Source organism: Ochotona curzoniae, unplaced genomic scaffold (genome assembly GCF_017591425.1).
Source record: "Ochotona curzoniae isolate NIBS_2020 unplaced genomic scaffold, NIBS_Ocur_1.0 contig_43, whole genome shotgun sequence".
Lineage (NCBI taxonomy): Eukaryota > Metazoa > Chordata > Mammalia > Lagomorpha > Ochotonidae > Ochotona > Ochotona curzoniae.
The window spans coordinates 26731808-26755094 of NW_024466218.1; the positions used below are offsets into that span (position 1 = coordinate 26731808).

Consider the following 23287-nt stretch of genomic DNA (forward strand, 5'->3'; position numbering starts at 1 on the left):
GCTTGGGAAAGCAGTAGCCTAGAATTTTAGTAGCCTAGAATTTTTTCTCTTTATCAAAAACATTATCAATACAAATTTTCAGAAGAAAAAGTTACCAAAAAAAGCAACAGGTCCTATATGCAGAGGAGCTTCAAAAGTTAGTGGACAATGGAATTCAAAGAAAATTCATCTGGGGGGCCGTGCACACTAATCCTTAGCCTGCAAGCCAGCACCCCACAGGGCAGCTGGTTCCTCTCTCAGCTGATCCATTTCTGATTCACCTCAGTGCTGCTGGCCTTAAAAGGTGGGAGAGGATGGCCCATGGCCTTGGCCTCCTGGACCAATATGGGAGACCCAGAAAAAGCTGCTGGTGCCTGGTTTTGAACTCATCCAGCACTGACTGTTATGGCCATGGGGGGACAAGGGACAAACCAGTGGATGGAATGTCTCCCTCCCTCTTGCTCTGAGTAACTCTGAATTTCAATTAAGTAAGTCCTTTAGAACTTTTTCCTACCAACCAAAATTTCTAAAGCATTGCAATTAGACCTAGAAATCAGAATGAAAGAAAACAATGACTCAGTCCTTCCTTGCAGACTCTGTCTTCCTTCTCAAGACAACACCCTTGGCTTCCCAGCGCCTTAACGAGCCCACCCTCGGTGTTCGCAGGCCCTTACTCCTTTTCTAACACAAGATAACGTTAGAAATAAGCTGTAATGTTATGTAATGTTATGTAATAAGGTGCGTTCATAGTGGATGCCCTTCACCCCCTGGACGCAGGTGCCAGATCGATGAGCGAGGCAACTTGGAAAACAAACTCAGATCCGTGTTTACCCAAAGTCCCAAAAGTTACTGCACCTTATTTGCGACCGCTGTTCCCTTAGCAACACTGTGAACACTGTGTGACACTGCACCAGACCCTGGCAGCTCCATGGCAAGGCTGGGGAGGTTTTCACTCCCCCCCACCCCAAAGTGCACCAGCGTCACTGGGCGCTCAGGTGTTCCCCGCTGGGAAGGCCGCCCCAGCCAGGTGTGTCTGATTCAGACGAGCCTCAGCTCACCTCACAGGCCCAACCCACCCAATTCACAGCGGGCATCAGAGGCTGTTCGCCCTACCAGTACCTCCAGCAAACGACAGCCCTGCTGCCCAAGTGATGCCACGGGCTAGCGCTGCGCAGGTGCGCTGTCACCAACACGGGCAGAGGGCCTCGGTGGTGGGTGGGCCGTGACTGCGTTAGGGGCCTCCCCTTGGCCTTCCCTCGGTCTCCCCGACCATCTAGTTACTGCAGGGCTCTCCCTGCCTGCGGCTGCTCGGGGCCCGCAGGCGTACGCGCTCGCAGCGAGCCTCCCGGGGAGGGCCCATTCCAGGACCGAGCAGCCCATCGCCTCTCCCGGAAGCGGCAGGCCAAGGAGGGGTCCGGCCTCGGCGGCGGCCACACTTACACGGACAGCGGAACAGGGCGCCCGCGCCTCGCAGGGCCGCTGCCATGTTGGCGCCGGCTGGAAGCATTTCCGGGGCAGCTTCGGCCCGGGCCTGCGGTCCTGGCGGCGGCGAGCGGAGGCACCGGCCGAGCCAATGCCGAAGCCGCCGAGGGATCCCCGCGGACTCCCTGCCGCCGCCCCGGCCCTCGCCCCGCGCTCCCCGGCTCATTGGCTGCGGGGCAGGGCCGGGACACGCCCCTCGCGGAGAGCCCGCCCCCGGCACGCTGTCCCCGCCCGGGGTGAGGGGCTTGTGGTCCCCAGGACCCCCCGGGCCGAGAGCCTGGCCAGGCTGGGGTCAGCCACTGACCCCTCCACCGCTACCATCAGAGGCTATAAACCCAATATAAAATGTCAGATTAAGTTAGATTAATTGGATTGCCTTTCATACACCCTACCTCATTATAATTCAAGCCACGGGAAAACTATTGCTCCAGGTATCAAACCACCTAGCATTTTACTCATTTTATATTACAACGAAGATTATATGTAAAGGATTATCTTTTAAGGACAATGTACTTCTTTACCTAAAGCCTGAACATGAAATGGAAAAGCTGTAGCTTATGTAATGCTGTGTTAGCAAAAATGCAGCCAGGGCTAGGGGGTACAGCAGCCGGGGAGCCCTTGCTTTTGAGACCTGTGGGCTCTAGGGGGTGCAGCAGCCGGGGGGCCCTGGCCTGTGAGGCCCCTGGGCTCTAGGGGTGCAGCAGCCGGGGAGCCCTTGCTTTTGAGACCTGTGGGCTCTAGGGGGTGCAGCAGCTGGGAGCCCTTGCTTTTGAGACCTGTGGGCTCTAGGGGGTGCAGCAGCGGGGGGGGGGGGGGGGGGGGGGGCCTGGCCTGTGAGACCCCTGGGCTCTAGGGGGTGCAGCAGCCGGGGGGCCCTGGCCTGTGAGACCTGTGGGCTCTAGGGGGTGCAGCAGCCGGGGGCCCTGGCCTGTGAGACCTGTGGGCTCTAGGGGGTGCAGCAGCCGGGGGCCCTGGCCTGTGAGACCCGTGGGCTCTAGGGGGTGCAGCAGCTGGGAGCCCTTGCTTTTGAGACCTGTGGGCTCTAGGGGGTGTAGCAGCCGGGGGCCCTGGCCTGTGAGACCCGTGGGCCTTCTGGGTCCTCTTCGCCCTCCGGCTGTTAGGCCTTCCTGCAAGGAGGAGATAACCGGGACTTCTGGCCCTGCCCAGGGAAAGGCTAATGATTATTGATAAGGCAAACACGTCAAAGTCAACCCTTACAACAAGCCAAACATGCTTTATTAACTATATCAACATCTTTCAGATGATTTTTTAAAGATTTCTTTTTTTTTTTAATTGGAAATTCAGGTTTACAGAGAGAAGTAGAGACAGAAAGATCTTCCACCTGCTGGTACTCTCCAGGTGGCTTCAATGACCAGAGCTGAGCTGAGCCGATCCAAAGCCACAAGCCTGGAGCCTCCTCCGGGTCTCCCTGGTGTGTGCAGGGGCCCAAGGCTTTGGGCCGTCCTCGACTGCTTTCCCAGGCCACAGGCATGATACTGGAAGGGAAATGGAGCAGATGGGACAGGAATTGGTGCCCATATGGGATCTTGGCACCTGCAAGGCAAGGACTTCAGCCACTAGGCTCACACCAGGCCCATCAACATCATATCTTTTTAAAGGCCACTCAACACCATTTCATTCTTTTTATTCACAGCAGATGTGTTCCTTTTTATTATCCTTTTAAAATCCATTCAAAATTCTTGAGTCTGAGGCTTCCTAAAGCACGCAGGACTCAGAACTGAAAACAGAATTTTGTATTTTTTCCCCAACAGACAATATCATATTAATTGCTATTTCTTGTCTATTGCTTCTCTATTACACACATCAAACAGACTAGTCTCCCAACAAGTATCTGTCTGACAATAGATAAGACTTGAAAAGTCCTTGAAAACCTAAAAAATATGTGAAAGACAGATTCGTATACAAGTGTACTTATTGCAAAAGGCTCATGAGAAGACAGAATCAAAGGTAGGGTTTGGGGGAGACACTGTGGCCCAGTGAATTAAGCCATCTTTACTGGGATGCCTCCTCCCGCCCCCGGCCCCCAAATCTCGTATTAGAGTGCCTGCTTGGAGTCCTGGTGTCCTGCTTCCAGTCCAGCTTCTGCTGACGTGCCAGGGAAACAGCTCCAGCATTGCAGTTCCTAATACCTGTTGGGTTGGGGGGAGACAGGGAGCCTGGGCTCCTGGACCTAGCTTAATCTAGATACATGGAGGAGAGGGAGAGAAGTTATTTCATGTAAAAATTCTTCGAAGTCTATAATATGCATTTTCCACCAACATTTTCAAGATAGATCTCCAAATGTGTGCATCAAAATATTTTGAATTTTTTCATCTTATTTTCAATTTACTTGAAAGAGAGCAAGAGAAAGAACTCTCCATCCAGGGGCTCATTCCCAGGGAGCCGGATCAGCCAGCACCTGGCCAGGCTGAGGCCAGCAGCCCCATCCTTTCTCCCATGTGGGCGCCTAGGCCCAGAGATCGGGCCCTTCACCTGCTGCTTCCCAGGGCATGCGTTGGAAGTGCAGCCACAACTTGAACCAGACATTCTGATTCCACAAACCCACCCCAAATGCATTTCAAATTCCATTTTTCACAAACTTCTGGAACCACTCTCATTGTTGACTGCATTTTCTGACTTTGAAAACAACATGTGCCAATTCCATTAGCAAACAGAAACTTAAAAGGCACAGTGCCTGGCGGGCTGCAAGCACCACTGCAGCCCCGGGGGTGGCCTGTGTGCCTGCGAGACTCAGCGAGGACAGCATTCGCCTGTCACAGCGCAGCCAGGGCTGCTGAGAATCCTAAACAAAATGGATTGTTGGTTGCGGCTCAGTGCTTCAGGGAAGGTAGGGGATGTGTTTGCCCTTGTTTGTTAGTTGCTGATTGGCAACTCTGAGCCACAAAAACTAAATTTCGATTACCACTCCGTCTCCTTAATCAGAAAAATAAGCAGGGGGTGGAAGGGGCAGGCATGTTCAATGTAAGAAAAACGGTAGTTGCGTGTGACAAGTGGTGAGCTATGAAGACTACTCAGAGAAATCTGATCCATTGTCCTCACGACTGTTTCACAACACAGGCCACCAAGTGCAGGCCCGCGTGATGTGCCTTCAGCTTCCATGATCATGAGCTGGTCACTCCAGTCATGCACTCACCGAGTGTCTGTGAGCAAAGCATCACAGCACACTTCAGGAAAATATGCACCCTCAAGTAGCTCATCAGCTTATGAAATAAACACTCCTGTGTGTAAAGAATCTTAAAAAAAAAACAACCTTATTTTTATTTGAAAAGCACGGGTATAGAAAGATGGAGTGGTCTCCCACCTACATTCACTCCCCGGATGGCTGCAACAGCTGGAGATGGGCTGATCTGAATAAGGAGTCAGGAACTTCTTCCCAGCCTCCCTAACATGAGTACAGGTGCCTAAGGACTTGAGCCATCACCCACTGCTTTGCCAGGCCATAAGCAGGGAGTTGGATGGAAAGTAGAGCAACCAGGACACAAACCGGTACCCATCTATCAGCCTGCTATGCCACAGTGCCAGCCTAGGAGAACCACTTTGTCAGACACGAATCACGCACTGGCTCAGGGCAATGAAATGGCAGTCTGACAAAACAGTCAGTCTGACAAAGGTTTATTTTTATTGGAAAGGAAGATACAGAGAGGAGGAGACAGAGAGGAAGATCTCCTGTTCGGTGGTTCACTCCCCAAGCGGCCGCAATGGCTGGAGCTGCGCCGATCCTAGCCAGGACAGGAGCTTCTTCCGGGTCTCCCACATGGGTGCAGGTCCCAAGGCCCTGGGCCAACCTCAACTGCTTTCCCAGGCCACAAGCAGGGAGCTGGAAGGGAAGTGGAACAGCCAGGACACAAACTGGCATTCATATGAGATCCTGGCATGTGCAAGGCAAGGACTTTAGCCATTATGCTACCATGCTGAGCTCTATTTTCCTATTTAAAGATGCCCCATTTCCTTCTGTCATTGCTCTTGATTACAAAGTAGAACAAAATCTAAGGTATTCAGAAATAACACACCAAAAAAAAAATCCACATATGTATATCTTAAAAATGCATTTCTTTTCACTACCATGCAACTTCTGAAACACCAGTAATATCTAACTTTAAGTATCTACTTCATGTAAAAGGAAACAGATTTAAGAAATGTAAAAGTTCTGACTATTGAGACACTAACCATCCCACCTGAAAAATTTCAGCCAGCAAAGAGTTTTTGCATGTGTCCATTTATTGATTGCTGGGAATACAGTCCATTGAGAATACATGCATGCGTCTGGGGAACCAGGGTGGGGCAGAGGGCATGGAATTAACCAAATTGGAAGCAAAGTCACCCCAAAGGCTGCTGCGGTTCCTAAGGTGGCACTGAGCACACCTGAGACACGGCGGGGACTCGGCCAGTCACAGAGCGCTGAGTCACACTCAGAGGCAAGCGACTTCATCCTAACCAGCTGGGAATCGCAGACAGGGATCCAGCTGGCCGCTCGGCTCACAGGGAGGCTGGGAGTCGGCCGAACGCACACCTTCCCCATGCTGTTCTCACCTCACATTCTTCCAGCAGTTCCATTTTTTACAATTTCTTCCATATCAATTCACAGGCCTCAGGATTATAAGCAGCTATATAACAGCTATCTTGATTGGATTCCACCTCTACTGTTCAGCTACACCTGATCTAATGTTAGAGTTTTATGCCGCATCACTAATTTTCTCACAGGATGTTTGCTGTAACTCACTGATACTATTAAGTAACAGAAATTAAATTCCAGTTACCCTTAAGAGGACAGAAGCATTAAGTTACTGGAATGTCTTAAACCATAATTAAAAACTGTTTTAATTTTATATCTGCTACACATTCATTAACATAACAATTATAACCTGTAACTGAATAAAATGTTGAAACATATCAATAAACTAGTTACATGCCACATGTTTCTCCCAAATTTTGCAATGAATATTTTCTTAAAATTATATCAATGTCGCTCAAGTTCAAGAAACACAGATTGCTTTCTATATGGTAGGAGAAATAAAAAACAAAAAGACAAATAGGTAACGCAACAAAAGAGGGATGATTTAGCTTTTTTCAGGAGGCAGTCTCTTCCTTCCATGGATGGTTTCCTTCCCTTTGTGATTCAGGAGGCATCGGCTATGGCCTGCAGCGCTGGACAAACCGAGGGTATAAGCACACGTCTCGGATGTGGTACCGATTCAGAATCCAGGTTAAGAACCGCTCCAAGCCCAAGCCGTAGCCTCCATGAGGACACGTGCCGTATTTTCTCTGTTAAGACAAAAGCAAGGAGGAATAAAGGCCTAGCATAAGATTTCATTTAACTTAAAGTATCCTGCCATGAAAGGAGTGCTAACTCATTATGGCTAAGAATTACACTTCTAACTCTGTGGGGGCTCCAAGAACCAACAACCTATTTTTCAGAGAAAAATGAAGCATAATACCAGGCACTGGTATGCTTCAGTGACTTTCCTAAAAACCTGGGAGCCATAAGCCACGTCAGCAGTTGAGGTTTACAAGTGAACTGAACGCATCTCTCAGCCAAGACAAAACTGGGCAGAACCACATGCCGCAACCCCAAGCAGGAAACGGAATACTGTCCAACCACCAAGGACCGCCTCCAATTCCCTCTTTCACAAAAGCTCAATGTACAGACAAATATTTCAATAAAGAAAATTTGGGAAATGTTTAAAAAACAATTGTTTACCTGATCTGTGTACCAGTAATAGGGAGCGGGGTCAATCCCTTCCCTCTTATAACCTGCCAGCATTTCTTCACTATCCCAGATACGCATTGAGCCTCCCACAATCTCACCAACATTGGGCATCAACACGTCCACCTTGAAACACAAGCCAAAATGAAGACACACAGTTAATACCAGGTGTCAGACATGGCAGTCCTCTACAGAAGAAATGCAGAACACATCAAGCTCCCACAGTAAAACATTATCCAAAATTTCAACACTAACCAAATTCTCTCAGTTAACAAAGCACACCAACCCTTATCAGGGGATGAGAAATCCTACTTCTTCACATTCTGTCATTTTACACTGAATATTAAACATTATTTTGCCAAGAGCCACAGCTAATTGTAAAAAACAGTCCCCAGTCCTTTAAAAAAGTAAAATTACTACTATTGTATCAGAACTGACAGATTCCGTGAGGCGGGGGTCCTCTGGACATCGCTGCATATAGAAGGACTTGATCTCCACGGGAAACCGACACAGCAAGATTGGCTCATTAATGGTATCTGTCATCAGTCTCTCAGGAGCTTCTGGGATATCCTGGGGGACAAATGAGACTTCATTAACATGTGCAGCTCAAAATGCAACAAGACAAAAGTAGCTCATTCACCACACACCAATATACCCCTATCCATAACCTATATGCATTTGTGTAAGGAACCATTTCTTCAAAAAAAAAAAGTCTCTGTATTTAAAAAACAAACAAACATGGCTGTATAATTAACTGTTAAAAGATCTTCTCTTCTAGGGCCCAGCGCCGTGGCCTAGCAGCTAAAGTCCTCGCCTTGAATGCGCCAGGATCCCATATGGGCTGCCAGTTCTAATCCCGGCAGCCCCACTTCCCATCCAGCTCCCTGCTTGTGGCCTGGGAATGCAGTCGAGGACGGCCCAAAGCCTTGGGACCCTGCACCCATGTGGGAGACCTGGAAGAAGTTCCTGGATCCTGGCTAGGATCAGCGTAGCATCAGCCACTGCGCTTACTTGGGGAATGAATCATCGGACAGAAGATCTTCCTTTCCTCCTCTCTGTATATCTGACTTTCCATTAAATAAATAAATCTTTAAAAAAAAAATCTTCCCTTCTACAGAACAGTTCAAGCTCTTTGAGGAAGGGAAAGAGAAAACCCCAGTTCACCCCAGCTGTGACAAAATCCCATGTAGCTGTTTTCCAGTGGCCCAAAGTGAATGTGGGCCACTTAGTTCCTTAAGCAGGTTACTGGGGAACACTCCAGAACATCACTAGCATACATATGGTGTGTTATTAATCACACTGATCTTTAGACTCTCTTGTTACCTGTACTTCTTCTCTGCTGTAATAATTCAATTATGCCTTCACTGCTAGTAAGACAGTTGTAAAACCAATAACCCATGCCATACTCAGAAGTATGCCCACACTGGAGCAGTTACCAACTGCACGCTGGATGACAATAAATCAAGTTAATCAGGTTCTTTCCCAAAGCCGTTTTCAGTAAACCACACATAAACTCAAGTTAAAACTAAACTCTTGTCCTGGTAAAACTGATGGTGAGAACCAGCCAAAACTCAGTGACTGGTGTCATGTATGGACTGACACGGAGCTGAGCTATCTCGTGGCGTGGCTGCCTTCTAGCCCTGGCCTGGGAGCCTGGTGCTAGAGCCTGGGCCCTCAGAGATGGAGACAAGAAATAGCAGTAAGTGGGAGAGGACTGGACTCGGCTTGTGCTCTGATCGCTTGAGACACCAGAACTGTGCCTGAGCTTTAAAAGGAGTCTTAGGGCACACCCTGTGAAGCCCGAAAAGCAGTGACAGGCTCTGGGAGAACCACAATGAACAGGCGTGCTAACACAGCCATTGGGCTTCCTGAGCCACAGGCGCATCAGACACTTGACTCATTAAGTCCCTACAATGCTGCCAAATACTAGAAGCTGATTGGCAAGGCAGAGATAAGGAGCCAGGGAGCTGCGTCTTGGCCCTTTGGTCAAGGTACAATTGGTCATGGCATGGGTGGGAGCTGGAGGCCAGAGGGAACAGGGAATTCCAACTCTACAGTTCCTGTTCTTCCCACTCAGTCACACTCCTCTTGCAAAACACTTGCGCAAAGTACTCATTTTCAAGACAAAATCCTGTTTCTATACCCAAACATTGTAAATGATTTAAGCAGACCTGATGTATTGCTGTCTTCTCTGAATTACGCAGCAGCTACCCACATTTCTTCTATAAAACAATTAGATATGCAAATTTTACATAAGGAATGGATAGACACATAGGAGAGAGGGCCTAGAACTATGGCACCAATCTCTACCCCAGTGCGTGGGGGCAGGTGGATCCCAGGCACAGCCAACCAGCTGACAGCACCTTCATCTAGGCTTCCTCTTGGTTTTGCACTTCACCCAATGCATATCAGCTCTCAATAGCCTTTCCCATGATGGAGTTCTAAATCACCATTTCAAGGTGGAAGGGGGTGGTAGGGAATGACCTGGTCCTTCACCTAGAACTGTTTCCCCATCTTCTCAATCAGCCCTGCAGACGAAAGGACCTTCACCGTCAGGGCCCACGAAGCATCACAAAAGCAGAACCAGGCAAAGGTGTAAGAGAAAGAAGCCAAACCCACTGATGCCGACTGGGCACGACAGAGGAGCCACTGCTCACAGGCCAGGCTACCCTGCCAAGGGACCTGAGGGGCTACGACGGTCATTCCTCCGAGGACCAGCACACAGGCCTGCGTTCCTTGTCCACTGGCTGCAAGCAGTCAAGCTTTAACACAATGCCACCTCTGAAACAGTGATCAGAAAGACAAACGTACTTCCCCAAATTCATAGAAAGTTCCATCTTCTTTCTTTATATTGTGTTCTTTCAGCCACACAATAGCATCTGAATAGTTCATCCGCTTGAAAGGCCGCTTGGGGGGCTTAAAATTCTACAACAGAAAGGAAGAATACAGCATATATAAAGAAGCCAAACACTGACACTCATATTTCCATCAAGAAAAAATGATTTACCACTAGTAAATATGTTAGTAAACTAGATGACTGATTACATTTTCTTTACTACAATCTTAAGTTGCAAAACACAGACCTCTTCAAATGTAAGCTAAAATATTACAAAATTATTGGCAATATAAAATTTTAGTCTTCACAATATATTACTTATCAGCTTGATAAGCTATCAAATCTATAAAAAAAAAAAAGTCGAGGACTAAGATTTCATGGTCTGTTCCAAAAATGAATTATCACGCTTAACTTCCAAAGCGTCCCACCTACCGGGTTGAGGTCGTACACTATGCTTGCTGCGGGGGACTTCAAGACTCGGTCCACTACATCACAGACCAAGTCCTCCAGCCGGTTCAGGAGGTCCTCGAAGGTCAGGAAGGGGCACTCGGCTTCCACGTGAGTGTACCTGAGGAACCAGACTCTAGCTCAGAGCTCTGCTCTTAGTTTGTCACAAGATGTAAACACTGGAAAATCGTCCAGAAAGGTAACATCTCAATCCCGTTCACCAGTTTCCAGCTCTTTTCTTACTTTTTTACTCCCCTTTTTCCTTTTTATAGTATTTCCTCAACATATAAAGGATCAGAAAAACAGGTATGATCTAAGAGACAAAACATACTCTCCCACTATCCTCTTAAATATATCAAATTTTTGTGTAAAGATACCATTTAACAACATAAATATTCTTTATTGAAAAGATGATTAAAATAACAAAAATAAGACAATTCCATACTCAGCCAGATGCCTTCGCGTTCTGGATTGTTCTGCCCTGTATGACTGTGCAATGCAAAAAACATCTCCCATGGCTGGGATGCAGGTCTCCAGGTACAACTGAGAGGACTGAGTCAAAAACGCCTCTTCTCCAAAATAGTCGAGCTTGAAGAGGGTAGCGCCGCCTTCAACCTGTGTCTGCACTAACGTTGGAGGAGTCACCTGCCCACATGCAAAGGGAAGAGTAAGGAGAAGCCGCTGGGACTGCCGCTGCTCAAGCGGCAAGAAGGGCAGCATTGGCACGAGATGACAACACACACTTACTTCATAGTACCCCCTGTCAAAGAAGTGGTCCCTGAAGCACCTGGTGACCACCGAGCGTGCTTTCAGGATTTTGGACATGTTTTCTCCCCGGATCATCATGTGTCTGTTGTTGAGCTGGACGTCAACGTCAGACTCCTCGTTGAGCAAGTTATCAGCTCCTCCAGCCGGGGCCAGCCCAATGAGTTCCCAGAAGTCACAGCTCAGCTCGTGGCCCCCTGGAGCCTACATTTTTCAAGTGAGGTGAGGGGAAAGAAATATTGGGAGGCAGAAGGAAACAAAGAGTTAACAGACCCAGAGACTGCAAGTCAACATGTTTGGTCAAGAGAAATTTCTAGAAATCTCGTTGCTATTAGTTCTACCTCTCTAAAAACAACAACACAGCAGTTCGATGTCATATCAAAATTTCTACATTTTCTAACCAGAGTAAACACACACCCATACATCTTTTAAAACATAAAAATAAAATCAATTGTTAATCCCACAAATAGTTAACTACTAATTGTTTAATAGTCACATTATTTCTAGACAATAACTTAACACAGCTATCTGCACTGAAAAACTTTTTAAATATAAAGCTTTTTCTAAAAGTTATTTATTTTTTGGAAATACACATACATGGAATAGAAATTCACATCCTCCCATATTAACCCATTAAAAGTGACCTATTTTAAAAACACTGCATGGAATACATAATTATATTGGTACCAAACACCAAGTAACATCACTCTATTTTGCATGCTAATTTCAAGTTACACTCAGTGACTTTCACTGATACTAATTTTTAATACAATATTTCTCAGAGCTATTAATGTACTCTCTGAGATACTAATTTTTTACACTAACTCTTCAAGCAATATTTCAAGCAGATTAGAACTTTAACTTGCTCCCTCTTGTGGCTACATGTTGGATTCCTTTGTTTACTTTCATAGTAAACAGAATCACAGTGGTTACTTGAACAGTTACAATTAGCTCTAATTGGTGTAGGTTAAGTGCCTCCTGGCTAACTACAGGGGCCAGTATTTTCACATAGTGGTAAAACCATGGCCAGCAACATTGGCACCTGTATGGATGCTAGTTTGTGTCCCAGCTGCTCCACTTCCAGTTTCCTACTATTGTGTAGGGAAGCAGCAGAGGATGGCCCACGTGTGTGGGCCCCAGCCATCCATGTAGGAGACTTGTGCATCCAACTTGGCTCAGTCCTGGCTCTTGTGGTCATTTGAGGGTGAATCAGAAAATGGAAAATTCTCTCATGGTCTCTCCCTTTCAAATAAACCTACTGTAGTTACATTTAGTCATTTTTAAAGGTTTATTCATATATTTGACAAGAATGGCAGAGGGCTCTCATTTCCTCTCCACATGCCCACAATGTCTGGAAATGGTTGAGGCTAAAACCAGGAGGTTCACCAGCATCTGCCACGTGGGTGGCAAGGGCTTGGGCCATCAAACACACAGTGGAGGCAGGACTCAGTCACAGGTACTGCAACATGGCATGTTGGTTCCAAGTGGTGGTCCAACTGTGCGACTGCAGGTCCTGTGTCTATTATGTTTATAAGAAGTTTTCAAACTCCTCAGAAAGTTTCAGGTTTAGATCGCTGTCTTGGAATTTTTTGGTGGCTGGCTTTTATTTCCACCTCACTAACAAGTGATTCAAATACTCACACCAAAGGAACTACAGTACAGCCCATGAGGATGACCCAGGAATTCTGTCAAGGTAGAAATTCCTGAGGTCTTTTGATTTTGGGCGTGCTATCATTTGAATGTCTGTCTCTGCCAAAACTCATGCCGGGATACGGGCCCTCGCGGGAAGTGTCCAGGTCAGCCACCCTCATGAATGGATTCACGCCATACTCCCAGGAGTGAGTGGGAGCCAGGAGCCCTGTGGATCTGTCTCGCCTGTAACCATGCAGGAGCCAAGACCTCATTAGAGGCAGCCCTTTACCTTAGACTTCACAGTCTCTAAAAATAAACTTCTTTTCTTTATACATTACCGAATCTCTGGTGTTACAGCTACAGAAAAGAATAAAAGATAAGTTGTATCATGTATGTATGTCCCTAGAAATGTTAAAAAGCTTAAAAAAATGTAACAAGCGGTACACATTTGTATATTTATATGCGAAACACCAGAAGTACACAGACAGTGGAAAATCAGCCAAGAAAGAAATGCCCGTTCATTCACCAGCAAGGAAGTCAGTCCCTTACCTGCTTGCCTTTTGGGGTCAGATTCAGCATCCCATACACGGCCACGCTACTCTCGGTGGACAAGACCACTCCGTTGTAGCACTGACACTATCAAAACAGCAATGTCCAAATTCAGTTATTCATACTGACATTCAAATATTCTTATGGGAGTAAACTAACAGTATTTAAAAAAATAAATTATCTAATCAAATCCTGAATAAGAATTAAGACTGCCATTGATTCTTACCTTAAGAGCAGTTTCTCTCGGTACCAGAGATTTAGCCACATACACATTTATTTATTTCAAATACGTATAAATAACAAAATCCAGAATGTGGGAAGTCCCACAATACAAATGGCCAGATTTTTTTAAATAAATGAACAGCAGGTGGGTGGGAAGATGGGAGAGAAGGAATGGGAGGAAGCAATGTGAAAGACCAAAATAAACTTCAGAGTGTTGTCAACTAACGTAGCAGGTGGATTTTATTTTGATCCTCATTCAAACCCGTCAGCTAAGTAATAGGACATGGAGAATCTACTAGACAACACTCAGGTGTTGAGCTAATTCGGGCAAGGGAATGATAAGCAAGATTAATAACCTGTATGCCAGTAATTCCTGAAGCCCAGTGATGGCCACATGAGTATTCTTTTGCCACATCTGATTTTTCATGTGTTGGAAAATTTCCACAATGCATGTTTTTTCCCCTAGCTTTATTATGCTATAATTCAAATATTAGTGAAATAAATCCAATTTTCCTCCATAAATGAAATATTTACCAACTCATCCGACAAGACACATTGAAGATAACCTGTACCATCCCGTAACACCAGAAACATTAAATTCTTTCCTAAGAAAAATGAGAAACAGAAATTTAGTCACACAGGCACTTACAGAGTCCTTCTCGCAGTTTTAACTGTATACAGGAAACTGTATACAGGAAAAGGTTAAACATTAAATGTTCAAACCTCCCATTTGGCCCTCTCTCTACAAAGTACCCTTCATGTGACTACTCAGAATTTGAAAAGCATTTTCTTCATTGCACTTTCAGATTATTTAGAGTACCAATCACGCACACAATCAGCGGAAGGAAAGACAGGAAGCAACAGGCGTTAAGAGGTTATATCTAATCCACTTCAAATCCACTGGTAAGTCCAGTATAGTGCCAGGACACAGCAGCAAATACAGCAAGGTTGTTGAATGCAGTCTTTTTCCTATTTACACGTTGACTTAAATGAAAGATTCCATAATCACTTACAAGAAAACACACATGTAATACGATTAGAGACAGCAAAATGTCAGGACCAAGACAGAAGTAGAACGCACACACACAAAGAGCTACAACTACATCCAAGGGGCCGATGTGGTGGCACAGCGGGTTACTTGCAACACCAGCATTCCTTATCAGCATGCCATGTGAATCCTGGCCCCTCAGCCCCAGCTCCCTGCTAACATGCTTTAGATGGCAGAGGAAGATGGCCCAAGTGCTTGGGCCCCTGCCACCAGACGGCAGATCTGGATGCAGTTCCAGGCTCATGGCTTTTGCCTTGGCCAACCCCAGATGTTGTGATCATTTGGGGAGTGAAGGATTCAGCAGGTGAAAAATCTCGCTCTGTTTCCCTGTCTTCCAAATAAACAAATGTTTAATAAACAAATTGAAGAAACCAAACTGTGGTCAAATGCCAGACTTGAATCTGAACTTTATATAATACAATATGTTTTATTAAATAATTAAATGTGGTACTGGACAGCTCTTAATCACTGTAGCTGTTAACAGTTAAAACAGTATTCAAGTAATTATTCAACTCAACAGTTCTGTTAAATAAGAGCATATTTAGTATATAAATCACTATATCCTTTAAAAAGCCAGCATACCAAAATCGTATTTACTCTTAAGCAATTTTAAAAGTGTTCTTCTTCAGCTAAGACCAAGGGTATTTAAAATTAAGAAAAGAAAAGCTATACCCATTCACCTTGCCTCCGCAGCCTATGGACCCAACCAAACACCTTTACTCTTTGGCCTCTGTATCCTTCCAAAGCATGAATCTTCACCTGTCAAATTAAAACAAGTAATATTTGACCAATTATTTATGTCATCTGTCACATACCAACATGTTCACAAACACTAGACAGACAAAAATAAAGTGTTAAAAATGATAAATCATGCAAAATTAAAGGGCATCACTCTACTGTGGGTCAAAACCACACATCATATCATACTGGAGTGGTTTAAAAAAATCCATTGCACTCTGGATGTACTGACCCCTGTGATTTCCCCAAATGTGGGAAACTCGACTGCATAATTTGTGATAATGGGGGACTGCGTTCACTCTGCCCTGAATAAAAAACAATCTAAGTCTTTAAGTCATTGCTTTTTTTGTGCAAAATTGGCAATGAAAATCAATAAATAAATGACTTCAGGTGTCACAAGTGGAGTACCTGCTTTCTGAAGTAACAATCCCAGTCCACACTGACCTATGGCCCCTCAACACCCCAGGATATGAAAAAGAACCAAGGCCAGCACTTTCTACGGGGCACTAAAAAGAAAGATGAGTAGAGACAACAATAGTTGGGGCAGTGAAAAACCCCAATTCCATCACTAGCAAAATGGGAAAGTATAATGACTCATCAGACGACACACACTGATAGCTCAGCAATCTGTCTGGGTTCCAGAAAGAATAGAAGGAAGAAGAGTGAAGCCAAGCACATGCAATTCTAAGTGCTTTTTGTATGGGAAGGAATGGGTCCTGGAGAGGACAAAATCCCCTGAGCATCCCACAGCACAGCCAGACCTGGCCCCCAAGGCCAGTCAAGGTTTACTCCTGGCCCCACCACAAGGACAGTAAAGGCAGACACTGTAAAACATGTGCCCTCACACCCAGGAAAAAGAGCCCATGTAGCCACGCCCAGAATATGAGAATTGACACACGTACACATTTCGGCTCTGGAAGACTTGGATCATTTTTAATGATAATCTTCTTTGCCTCTTCTAGGTTCTTTTCTCTTCTCAAGTTATCTTCTGCCTGATATTCAGGATAAAGTAATTCATTAGCATGGCTCCCAGTGCTCTACCTTCAAAAATGCCCACAGTGGCGAACTCACAGCTCACCTCTTTCTTTTCCCGGGATTCGTTCTTCATTTGTTCCCTATGCCACATTTTTCTAATGTTCTTCATCTGTGATTTAGAAATAACATCCCACCTCTAGAGAGAAACAAAGAAATTTTTTCTTCAAGATTTCTGTCTCGATGAAAATTTGCCAACAAAATAAAAATTTCTGGTTCACCCTACCTCATTTTCCTTTTGTGAATCCACATAAATGGTAGGAAACGGTTCCTTTCCTACTGTCAGCAAGGCCTTGAGTAAGGAAACGAAAGAGAAAACAAATCAACTTTACACAAGACTTAAAAATGAAAAATCAATGAGAGGGCAGCTTTAACACTCTAGAATACATTCAAGAGCCAAGAAGAACGCACAGAAGTCCCAACAGCCAAAGTCAATGTGTAAAGAGTGGCTGAAGCCACCAAGAAAAGCTTCGCTCTGTCAGGTGTGAGTGGGGAACCTTGGCCACCGGGATATTTACAACACACAAAATTCGCAACTTAAAAATTAGCCTGCTACAGAATTAGTGAATTTAGTCCAGTCTGCAGTTTGCCTGGATAGGAACAGACCAAATGATTTCCCAAGGCTGTAGACAGGCTGTGGGCTGGGTGCTCCCTAGCACGGCTGGAAGCCTTCAAGTGTTTTCACAAATAATTCCAGCAAGTTCCATCATGCAGCCCCGAGCATAGACACAACAACTGAGGAGACAGCCACCAGCAAATGCTGACTGACTGTGGATGACATGTAAAGCCAAGGAAGCAGCGAAGATATCGATTCTCTTTCAACAGCAGATTGGTCAAGTACATCAAAGGCTAGGCTTCATGCTTGGTGAAAAATTCTCCCATGCACAGGATCTCTTTTCGCCAATGCTGGGACAATCAGGCAGTGATATTTATCCACCACTTCCTAACCCACAGCCCATGTTCCTTTTTCAATAGTTGAAGTACATAAAAGGTGAATACTGTGTTACTGCCACAAGCACTCTTGCAAAATTATCCCCGAATTCCTAGGTCAAACAAGAAATGCAATGAATTATTATTCTGGCCCCAGGATCTGAAGCTAGCAAAAACTGACCCTTCCTAAAGCAACATTTAGTCACAACTCAATAGTTAATAGAGAAGGCAGGCGTGAGGCTCACCCGCGAACATCTGAGAGTTGGTCACCCGCGATTCGACAACACAGGTGTACACCCATGTACTGCCTGACGGTGCTTCGGTCCACATGGCACAATGTGCATGATCACACTGCCCAGGGACTTGTAACTCTTTGTTTCTAAGGACACTGCGAAGTTCCCACAATGACAAAATCGCAAGTTACACAGTTCTAAAATCACAACCCTGTTGCTAAGTGATGCGTGCCTGTACTTGTATTCCATTCAAACCATTTACTTTGGGACAGCCTGTTCTGATCCCTCCTGACACCACTGGAACTGGAAGGACCAAACAGCCATTGCCCAGCTCTGGTGCCCAACCAACTGAGAAATGAAAGTCTTCCTTCTAAGAATTAAAAAGCAACGCCCAAGTAGGACACGCATGACTCCAAAGAGTGAGTGTGTCCAGGTTAGGAGAATTGACATAACAGGGACCCAGCAGTCTGGTTAATCAGGCAAGCCCATGGCTGCTTGCGGAGGGCTAGGCCTCACCCTAATCTGAGGCAACAAGCCACCTGACACTCGTGGAGTGAGGTCAGGCTCTCCAGGAAACCCTCTGCAGCTGTACCTGGTTTCCCACATCAGTTAGGGGAACATGCTAACCTCGTGGGAGAATCTGAGGTCCTGACAAATCATAGCACATTTATAAGCTGATTCCAGCGGCAAGTTCCAGAGTCACGAGCCTGCTTGGCTCACAGCTGTGTGAGGGAGAGCCCATAGAGGTCACACCCCCGAAGCTCCCCCACTCTGGACCACACTGTGGCCTGCCATCAAGTCAGCAGGAGGCCTGCTACGAGTCACCTGGCCATTGCTCAGCATCACTGAAAAGGCGCTCTGCAATCTTACCAGACCTGGAAACCTGATGTAAAGAAGACACCTTGTTCACATGTTCAAATAAGCAGACAAGCCTTAAGGGCTATCTGTCTGCATTCATTCCCTTTCCTGGAAATTCCCTTCCCAAGCTAGCTGACCAGCCCAACAGTAACAGGCAAGCCCACGGACTTGCGCAGGCTCTGTCTGCTCCAAGAGCTCCTACCTTGAGGCCTGTTTTGAACGGCTTCTCCTTGCTTCCATCTCCTGTGGCGTCGCTCCCCTCTCGGTCCGAGACATACAGCTCTGCTGTTCTCCCAGGACAAGAGTAAGTCACTTGTCTGGCCAGTAACGGTGGGCCTCCCAGCATACGACCACCTGACCCGTTTAGTCCCTTTGTAAACTGAACAAGCTCTGACTTGTGAAAATGCCCACAGATCAAACCTGACACCGCGAGGATCTTCCCACTCCCCTATTTCAAGCTCACTCTTCTCCTAAGAACATATCCATTACCACCAGGCTTTGGAAAACTAAGTTTTTTTTTCCCCTTTGAAATTTGTGCTACTGCTTCTGTCTACCTGAACACCCAACAATAAAACGAGGGCTCTGAAGTTGGCCCAACTCGGTTGGAGTACTGGATGTTGTACTTAAAGAGCCAAGTGATTCTTGGTCGTGGGGGGCGGGACATCTCCCCATCTATAAAGAAAGGAGAGCCACTCCCATCTGAAAACTGAAACCAATACACCAAAGCAGGCAGGTGCACAGACGGCATATTGAAGTATAAATATATATATATATTCGCCTCTGGTCTGCGGCTGCGCTCTGACCAGCCCCAGAGCGGACACGACACTTTCTGTGGGTGCTCAGGGCCAAGGATGGCCCGCCCGGGGCCCCGGGCCCCGAACCCCGAACCCCGGAGAGGCCTGGCCGCTGGTCCCGTCCCTCCGTCTCCCCGCCGTAGTCCAGCACGTCCTCATGCCAGGCGCGCCCACTTTGCTGGCACCGTACACAGAGCCTCACTCACCTAGCACCATCCCTGCGGTCGCCCTGGCCACCTCCAAGGACATCACCCACAACACCACGACCTCCCGGTCACCCCAACGTGCTCCGCAGCAGGCTCCCAGCACTGAGGCGTTGCATCAGACAGCGCTGTGCCGAGGTCGCACCCGTGACTCAGCCGAGCGTCGCGGCTCCATTGGTTACTAGAGCAGGGCGAGTGGCGCCGAGGACGCCATGTTTAGTTAGGGCAGAGGCAGCTTCCGGTCAAGGACCAGATGTCTTGCCTCGCTCCGAATGCTGGCCAGCTCTGAGACAGCTTCCTCTCCGGAGCTCTTCTGTTCTGAAGTGGGCGCAAGAGCTCAGCATCTCTTTCGGTATCCACTTTTCCTTGAGAATCCAGTTCTGTTTCCAATTGTAAGGTGCGCCTGAGTCCCTTAGAGACCAGCCCCAAGGATTTTGTCCTAAATACATAGTGGCTGGAATACTGTTTAAATTAATGCTGCAAACGTATTGAGACCGCCCCCTCCCCGTCCCCCCCACACTCCCAATGAGCGGGGGATGAAAGATGGTGGAGAAAATGTTTCTACTTTTAGAGACCGCTGTTAGGAAGACCATGGCAATATTATGTGCAGGACTAGGGCTTTGGGAGCAAACATGATAGGGAATTCTAGGTCTGCCTTCTTACTGTGTTCCTTGGGATAACTTGACTAACCCCGAGCTTCAGTTTCCCTAACAGCTACCAAACACAAGGGCGTTCCCCCTCATAAAGGAATCCCAGAGTTTGTCATTAGGGCAAAGGATAATTTCTTTGTTAATGAAAGAAGGCCTGAAAATAATTCCATCCCTACTTTCAGGGCCCATCCACAGTATGAACCCCTTTATTCATACAGAATGCTTTGTTCAGAGAACGCTTCTCTGGATTTTGTAGGCATTTTCGGCTTCTGTTTGCTTGTGAGCTCTCTATTGCTGAAAAGAACTACCCGCACCTGAGCAGCTTGGAACAACCAGGGATTTGGTCCATGAATCATGCTGCGGGCGGATATGGCAGTCAGCTCAGGGCCTGGCTGGGTGAATATCTGCTCCCAGCCTCCACTGGTGGTCATTTGCCTGCTGGGCTCCACGTCAACAGCTCCTGACATCAGCCAGTCACAGCAAGTGATGGGAGAAGACAAGCCCTTATTGGTTACCGATGGTGCAATGTACTACCCCACACTTCCAACACCATGGTGGACCCTGTTCTCCACGTGGCTTCGAGTCTGCAACGGCTGCCAATCTAAAGGTGTCACCTGGGACTAATTCGCCCTGCTTGAGACTCCCTAAGCTCGTGGCCAGGCAGCTCTTTCACTGGAGCACCTGACAGCAGGCAAGCCCCTCACCCTGCTGCGTGGGTTCTCCGCATACAGCAGCTCACTTCCTCAGAGCGAGAGAGCAGCAGAAAAAAAAAAAAAGGTAAAAGCCACACACTTCCTTGTCCTGCCTCAGAGGTGGTGCGCTCCTGGATTCAGTAGAATTGGGCCTCTTGGTCCTGCCTACATTCAAAAAGAGGTAGCGGCCAAGGCTGTGGGTACTTTGAGTTCTGGGGCCCTCTTAGGAAGCTGCCTGCAACAGGCTACCGAAATGGAAGCTGTGGTGCCTTTTATAATCTGGTTGGTTAAGTGACATTTCATAATGGCTGTCATGCTTTGGTCACACAGACCAACCCTGGTGCACCTGGGAGGAGACAGCCCAGGAGACGAACTCCAAGAGGTGGAGCTCAGTGGGCCCTAAGGAAGGGGGTGCCTACTGCAGCCCCTTGGGTGGACTTCCCTTCCTTCTCCTCTGAGCCCAGAGGCTGCCTTAGAGGGACTGCCTCAGTGGGCTCCCTTGTTGCGTGCTGCCAATAGGGAACACCTTCAAGGACATGCCCTTACCGAAGGGCCACAGTTCCTCTCTGATGGCATCAGGAGACCCTTCATGAGTCTGGTTTTATCTGATGCTTCACATTGGATGTGCACAGCAACAGCTGTAAAGCATAAAAGGGCATCCATAGGACTACGCCCAAGCAAAAAGCTACGCAAGAAGGAGGGGGAGATTATTGCCGCCTCTTCTATCCACACCAGTAGGCTCAACTGACTTCTCTAAGTGCAGTTAGTGGAGAATGACAACGCTGGGCTCAGATCTGACAACTGCCCAGTGTGGAGCTGCTGTGTTCTCATCTCGCTGGTGGCTCTGAAAAGATATTGGCAAAGGGACATCAATTTGAGCAGTCATACTAAGAAGCGTGATTGAGTTTTTTGTTTCTCATATAAGTAGTATTGTTAAAACTGTGGGTCAGCATAGACTTGGCATGGGCACCTGTGTGGGGCCCAGCAGACCAAACCAATGTGGAGTTTAGTCACAGTTGCTGAGCTTGAGCTGTTTGCTTTGGCTGTAGCCAATGAACTAAACTATGAAAGTACTTAGTTACGCTGCAACCAGCTGAGCTGGGACTAAGTTATAACCAATGAAGTCGATGTCCACACCTCGCTTTGACAAATGCTCTCTGTGTTGGGTGGGATTGCTGGAAGCAGCTCTGATGCTGGGTGCTGTGTGAATTGCTTTTGTTTGGTGGTCTTTGCTCAGCTGTCCCGGATAGCACTGATGCTCTCCCTTTGGACAGGCAGAGCTGGATCTCAGGTGAGCTCCACCCTCAGCACGAGGTAAGGAGACCTGATTAAAAGGAAGATCAGCGGAACCCCTCAGGCGCACTCTCTTTGCTGGGCCCAGGAATTGTGGGTAAGCTTTCTTAAGTTCCGCATCTTCATGAATTCGCTTTGGGGCTGAGGTTGAGCACCTTCTTTTTGGCATAGACTAGGTACTGTCCAATGGCTAAGGTGTCCTACGTTGAAAGGGATTCGGTAGGAGCAGGAATGGCAAGTTTCGGCCCCTGCCCAGCTCTCACGCATCGGGCCTTTAAGATAGACAAGCCTCAGGTGCCTTACTGCCTTCAGTGGGTACGGTGGATGGCTAGAAGATTGATGCATTCATCCGGGTGAGTTCATGCTGTAAGAACATGTAATCTTGGGGTTTGTGCGATAATGATGTTATGATCATTTAGGGGTGCTTGTGGTGGCTTCCTGGGCCAGATGTCACCTTGACTGAGTCCATGTTGTAAACCGTCTTCATTTGAAACCAGTCCACTTGCTGTGGGTGAACAACAGGACCTATCTTGTAGTTTGTTTTGAGAGATGGATGAATCTTACCTGGAATTACACTGGTCACACAAAGAAGGTTTAATTTACAACTGAGTTATGAGTATTTATACAATGGTAGAAGGCTAAAAGGTGTGAATCTATACAAATGTTCATGGAACTAGGAATTAAAAGGTAAGTATATTTTGATTTTAAAAAATGTGAAAAATCGAAGTTCATGCATAGTTTTTTCACAATAGGTATTTCCATAAGCTTTTGGAGACAAAAACCTGTGAGCATTTTTGTCTCAGCCAGTCTGTTTCTTACCTTGTGGCCACTGCTCATCAACCCAGCCAACACCTGTTTAGAGCAGTAATAAGGCTGATTAACCAAGGGTGAGGGTCCCTTGCTGAGCTGAACAAAATGGTGAGAGGGCGAAGTTGTGCTCTAGTTTCAAGGGAGATGAAGGGATCCCTGGAAGTGGGTACGGGTCTGCTTTGCTTCCCTACCCTATCCCTGTGATAGGAATTATTTTTTGGAATGTGACTTTGGTGACTCTGTCTTTAAATAAGTGGATGGGAACTTGGACTTGCATATTGATGTTTTCCCAGGAATTTCAACTTAATGTTCTAAAGCAATTGTTTTGGGGTGGTGTTTCCCGGACTGCTTCAGTGACAACTTTTGTTA

General features: G+C 46.8%; 2 protein-coding genes and 1 pseudogene across 11 annotated transcripts in view; 1 reads left to right on the plus strand and 2 right to left on the minus strand.

Annotated features, from left to right (window-relative positions):
* The window catches only part of FECH (ferrochelatase), a 33691-nt gene extending 32140 nt beyond the window's left edge, over positions 1 to 1551 (minus strand). For both annotated transcript variants that reach the window (XM_040985033.1, XM_040985032.1), the window contains exon 1: positions 1420 to 1551. In XM_040985033.1, the coding sequence (XP_040840967.1) occupies positions 1420 to 1486 (67 nt within the window). In that variant the 5' untranslated portion in view covers positions 1487 to 1551. The remainder of the gene's footprint in view (positions 1 to 1419) is intronic.
* Positions 1552 to 5682: 4131 nt separating this feature from the next.
* Positions 5683 to 19590, minus strand: NARS1 (asparaginyl-tRNA synthetase 1). 9 transcript variants are annotated; one of them, XM_040985044.1, is made up of 15 exons: positions 19477 to 19590; positions 18679 to 18758; positions 16682 to 16747; positions 16502 to 16594; positions 16326 to 16415; positions 15366 to 15444; positions 14172 to 14242; positions 13416 to 13502; positions 11217 to 11438; positions 10915 to 11114; positions 10455 to 10590; positions 9998 to 10111; positions 7625 to 7756; positions 7181 to 7312; positions 5683 to 6744 (listed from the first exon to the last, which is right to left on the minus strand). In XM_040985044.1, the coding sequence occupies exons 1-15, from the start codon at positions 19517 to 19519 to the stop codon at positions 6613 to 6615; spliced, it is 1677 nt and encodes a 558-aa protein (XP_040840978.1). In that variant the 5' UTR covers positions 19520 to 19590; the 3' UTR covers positions 5683 to 6612. The 9 variants fall into 9 exon arrangements, with proteins under 9 accessions (XP_040840978.1, XP_040840977.1, XP_040840975.1 ...); XM_040985043.1 differs by having other exon boundaries at positions 13416 to 13496; positions 18679 to 18761; positions 19477 to 19577; XM_040985041.1 differs by having other exon boundaries at positions 18679 to 18761; positions 19477 to 19576.
* Positions 15560 to 15733, plus strand: LOC121159763 (annotated as a pseudogene).
* Positions 19591 to 23287: the final 3697 nt, after the last annotated feature.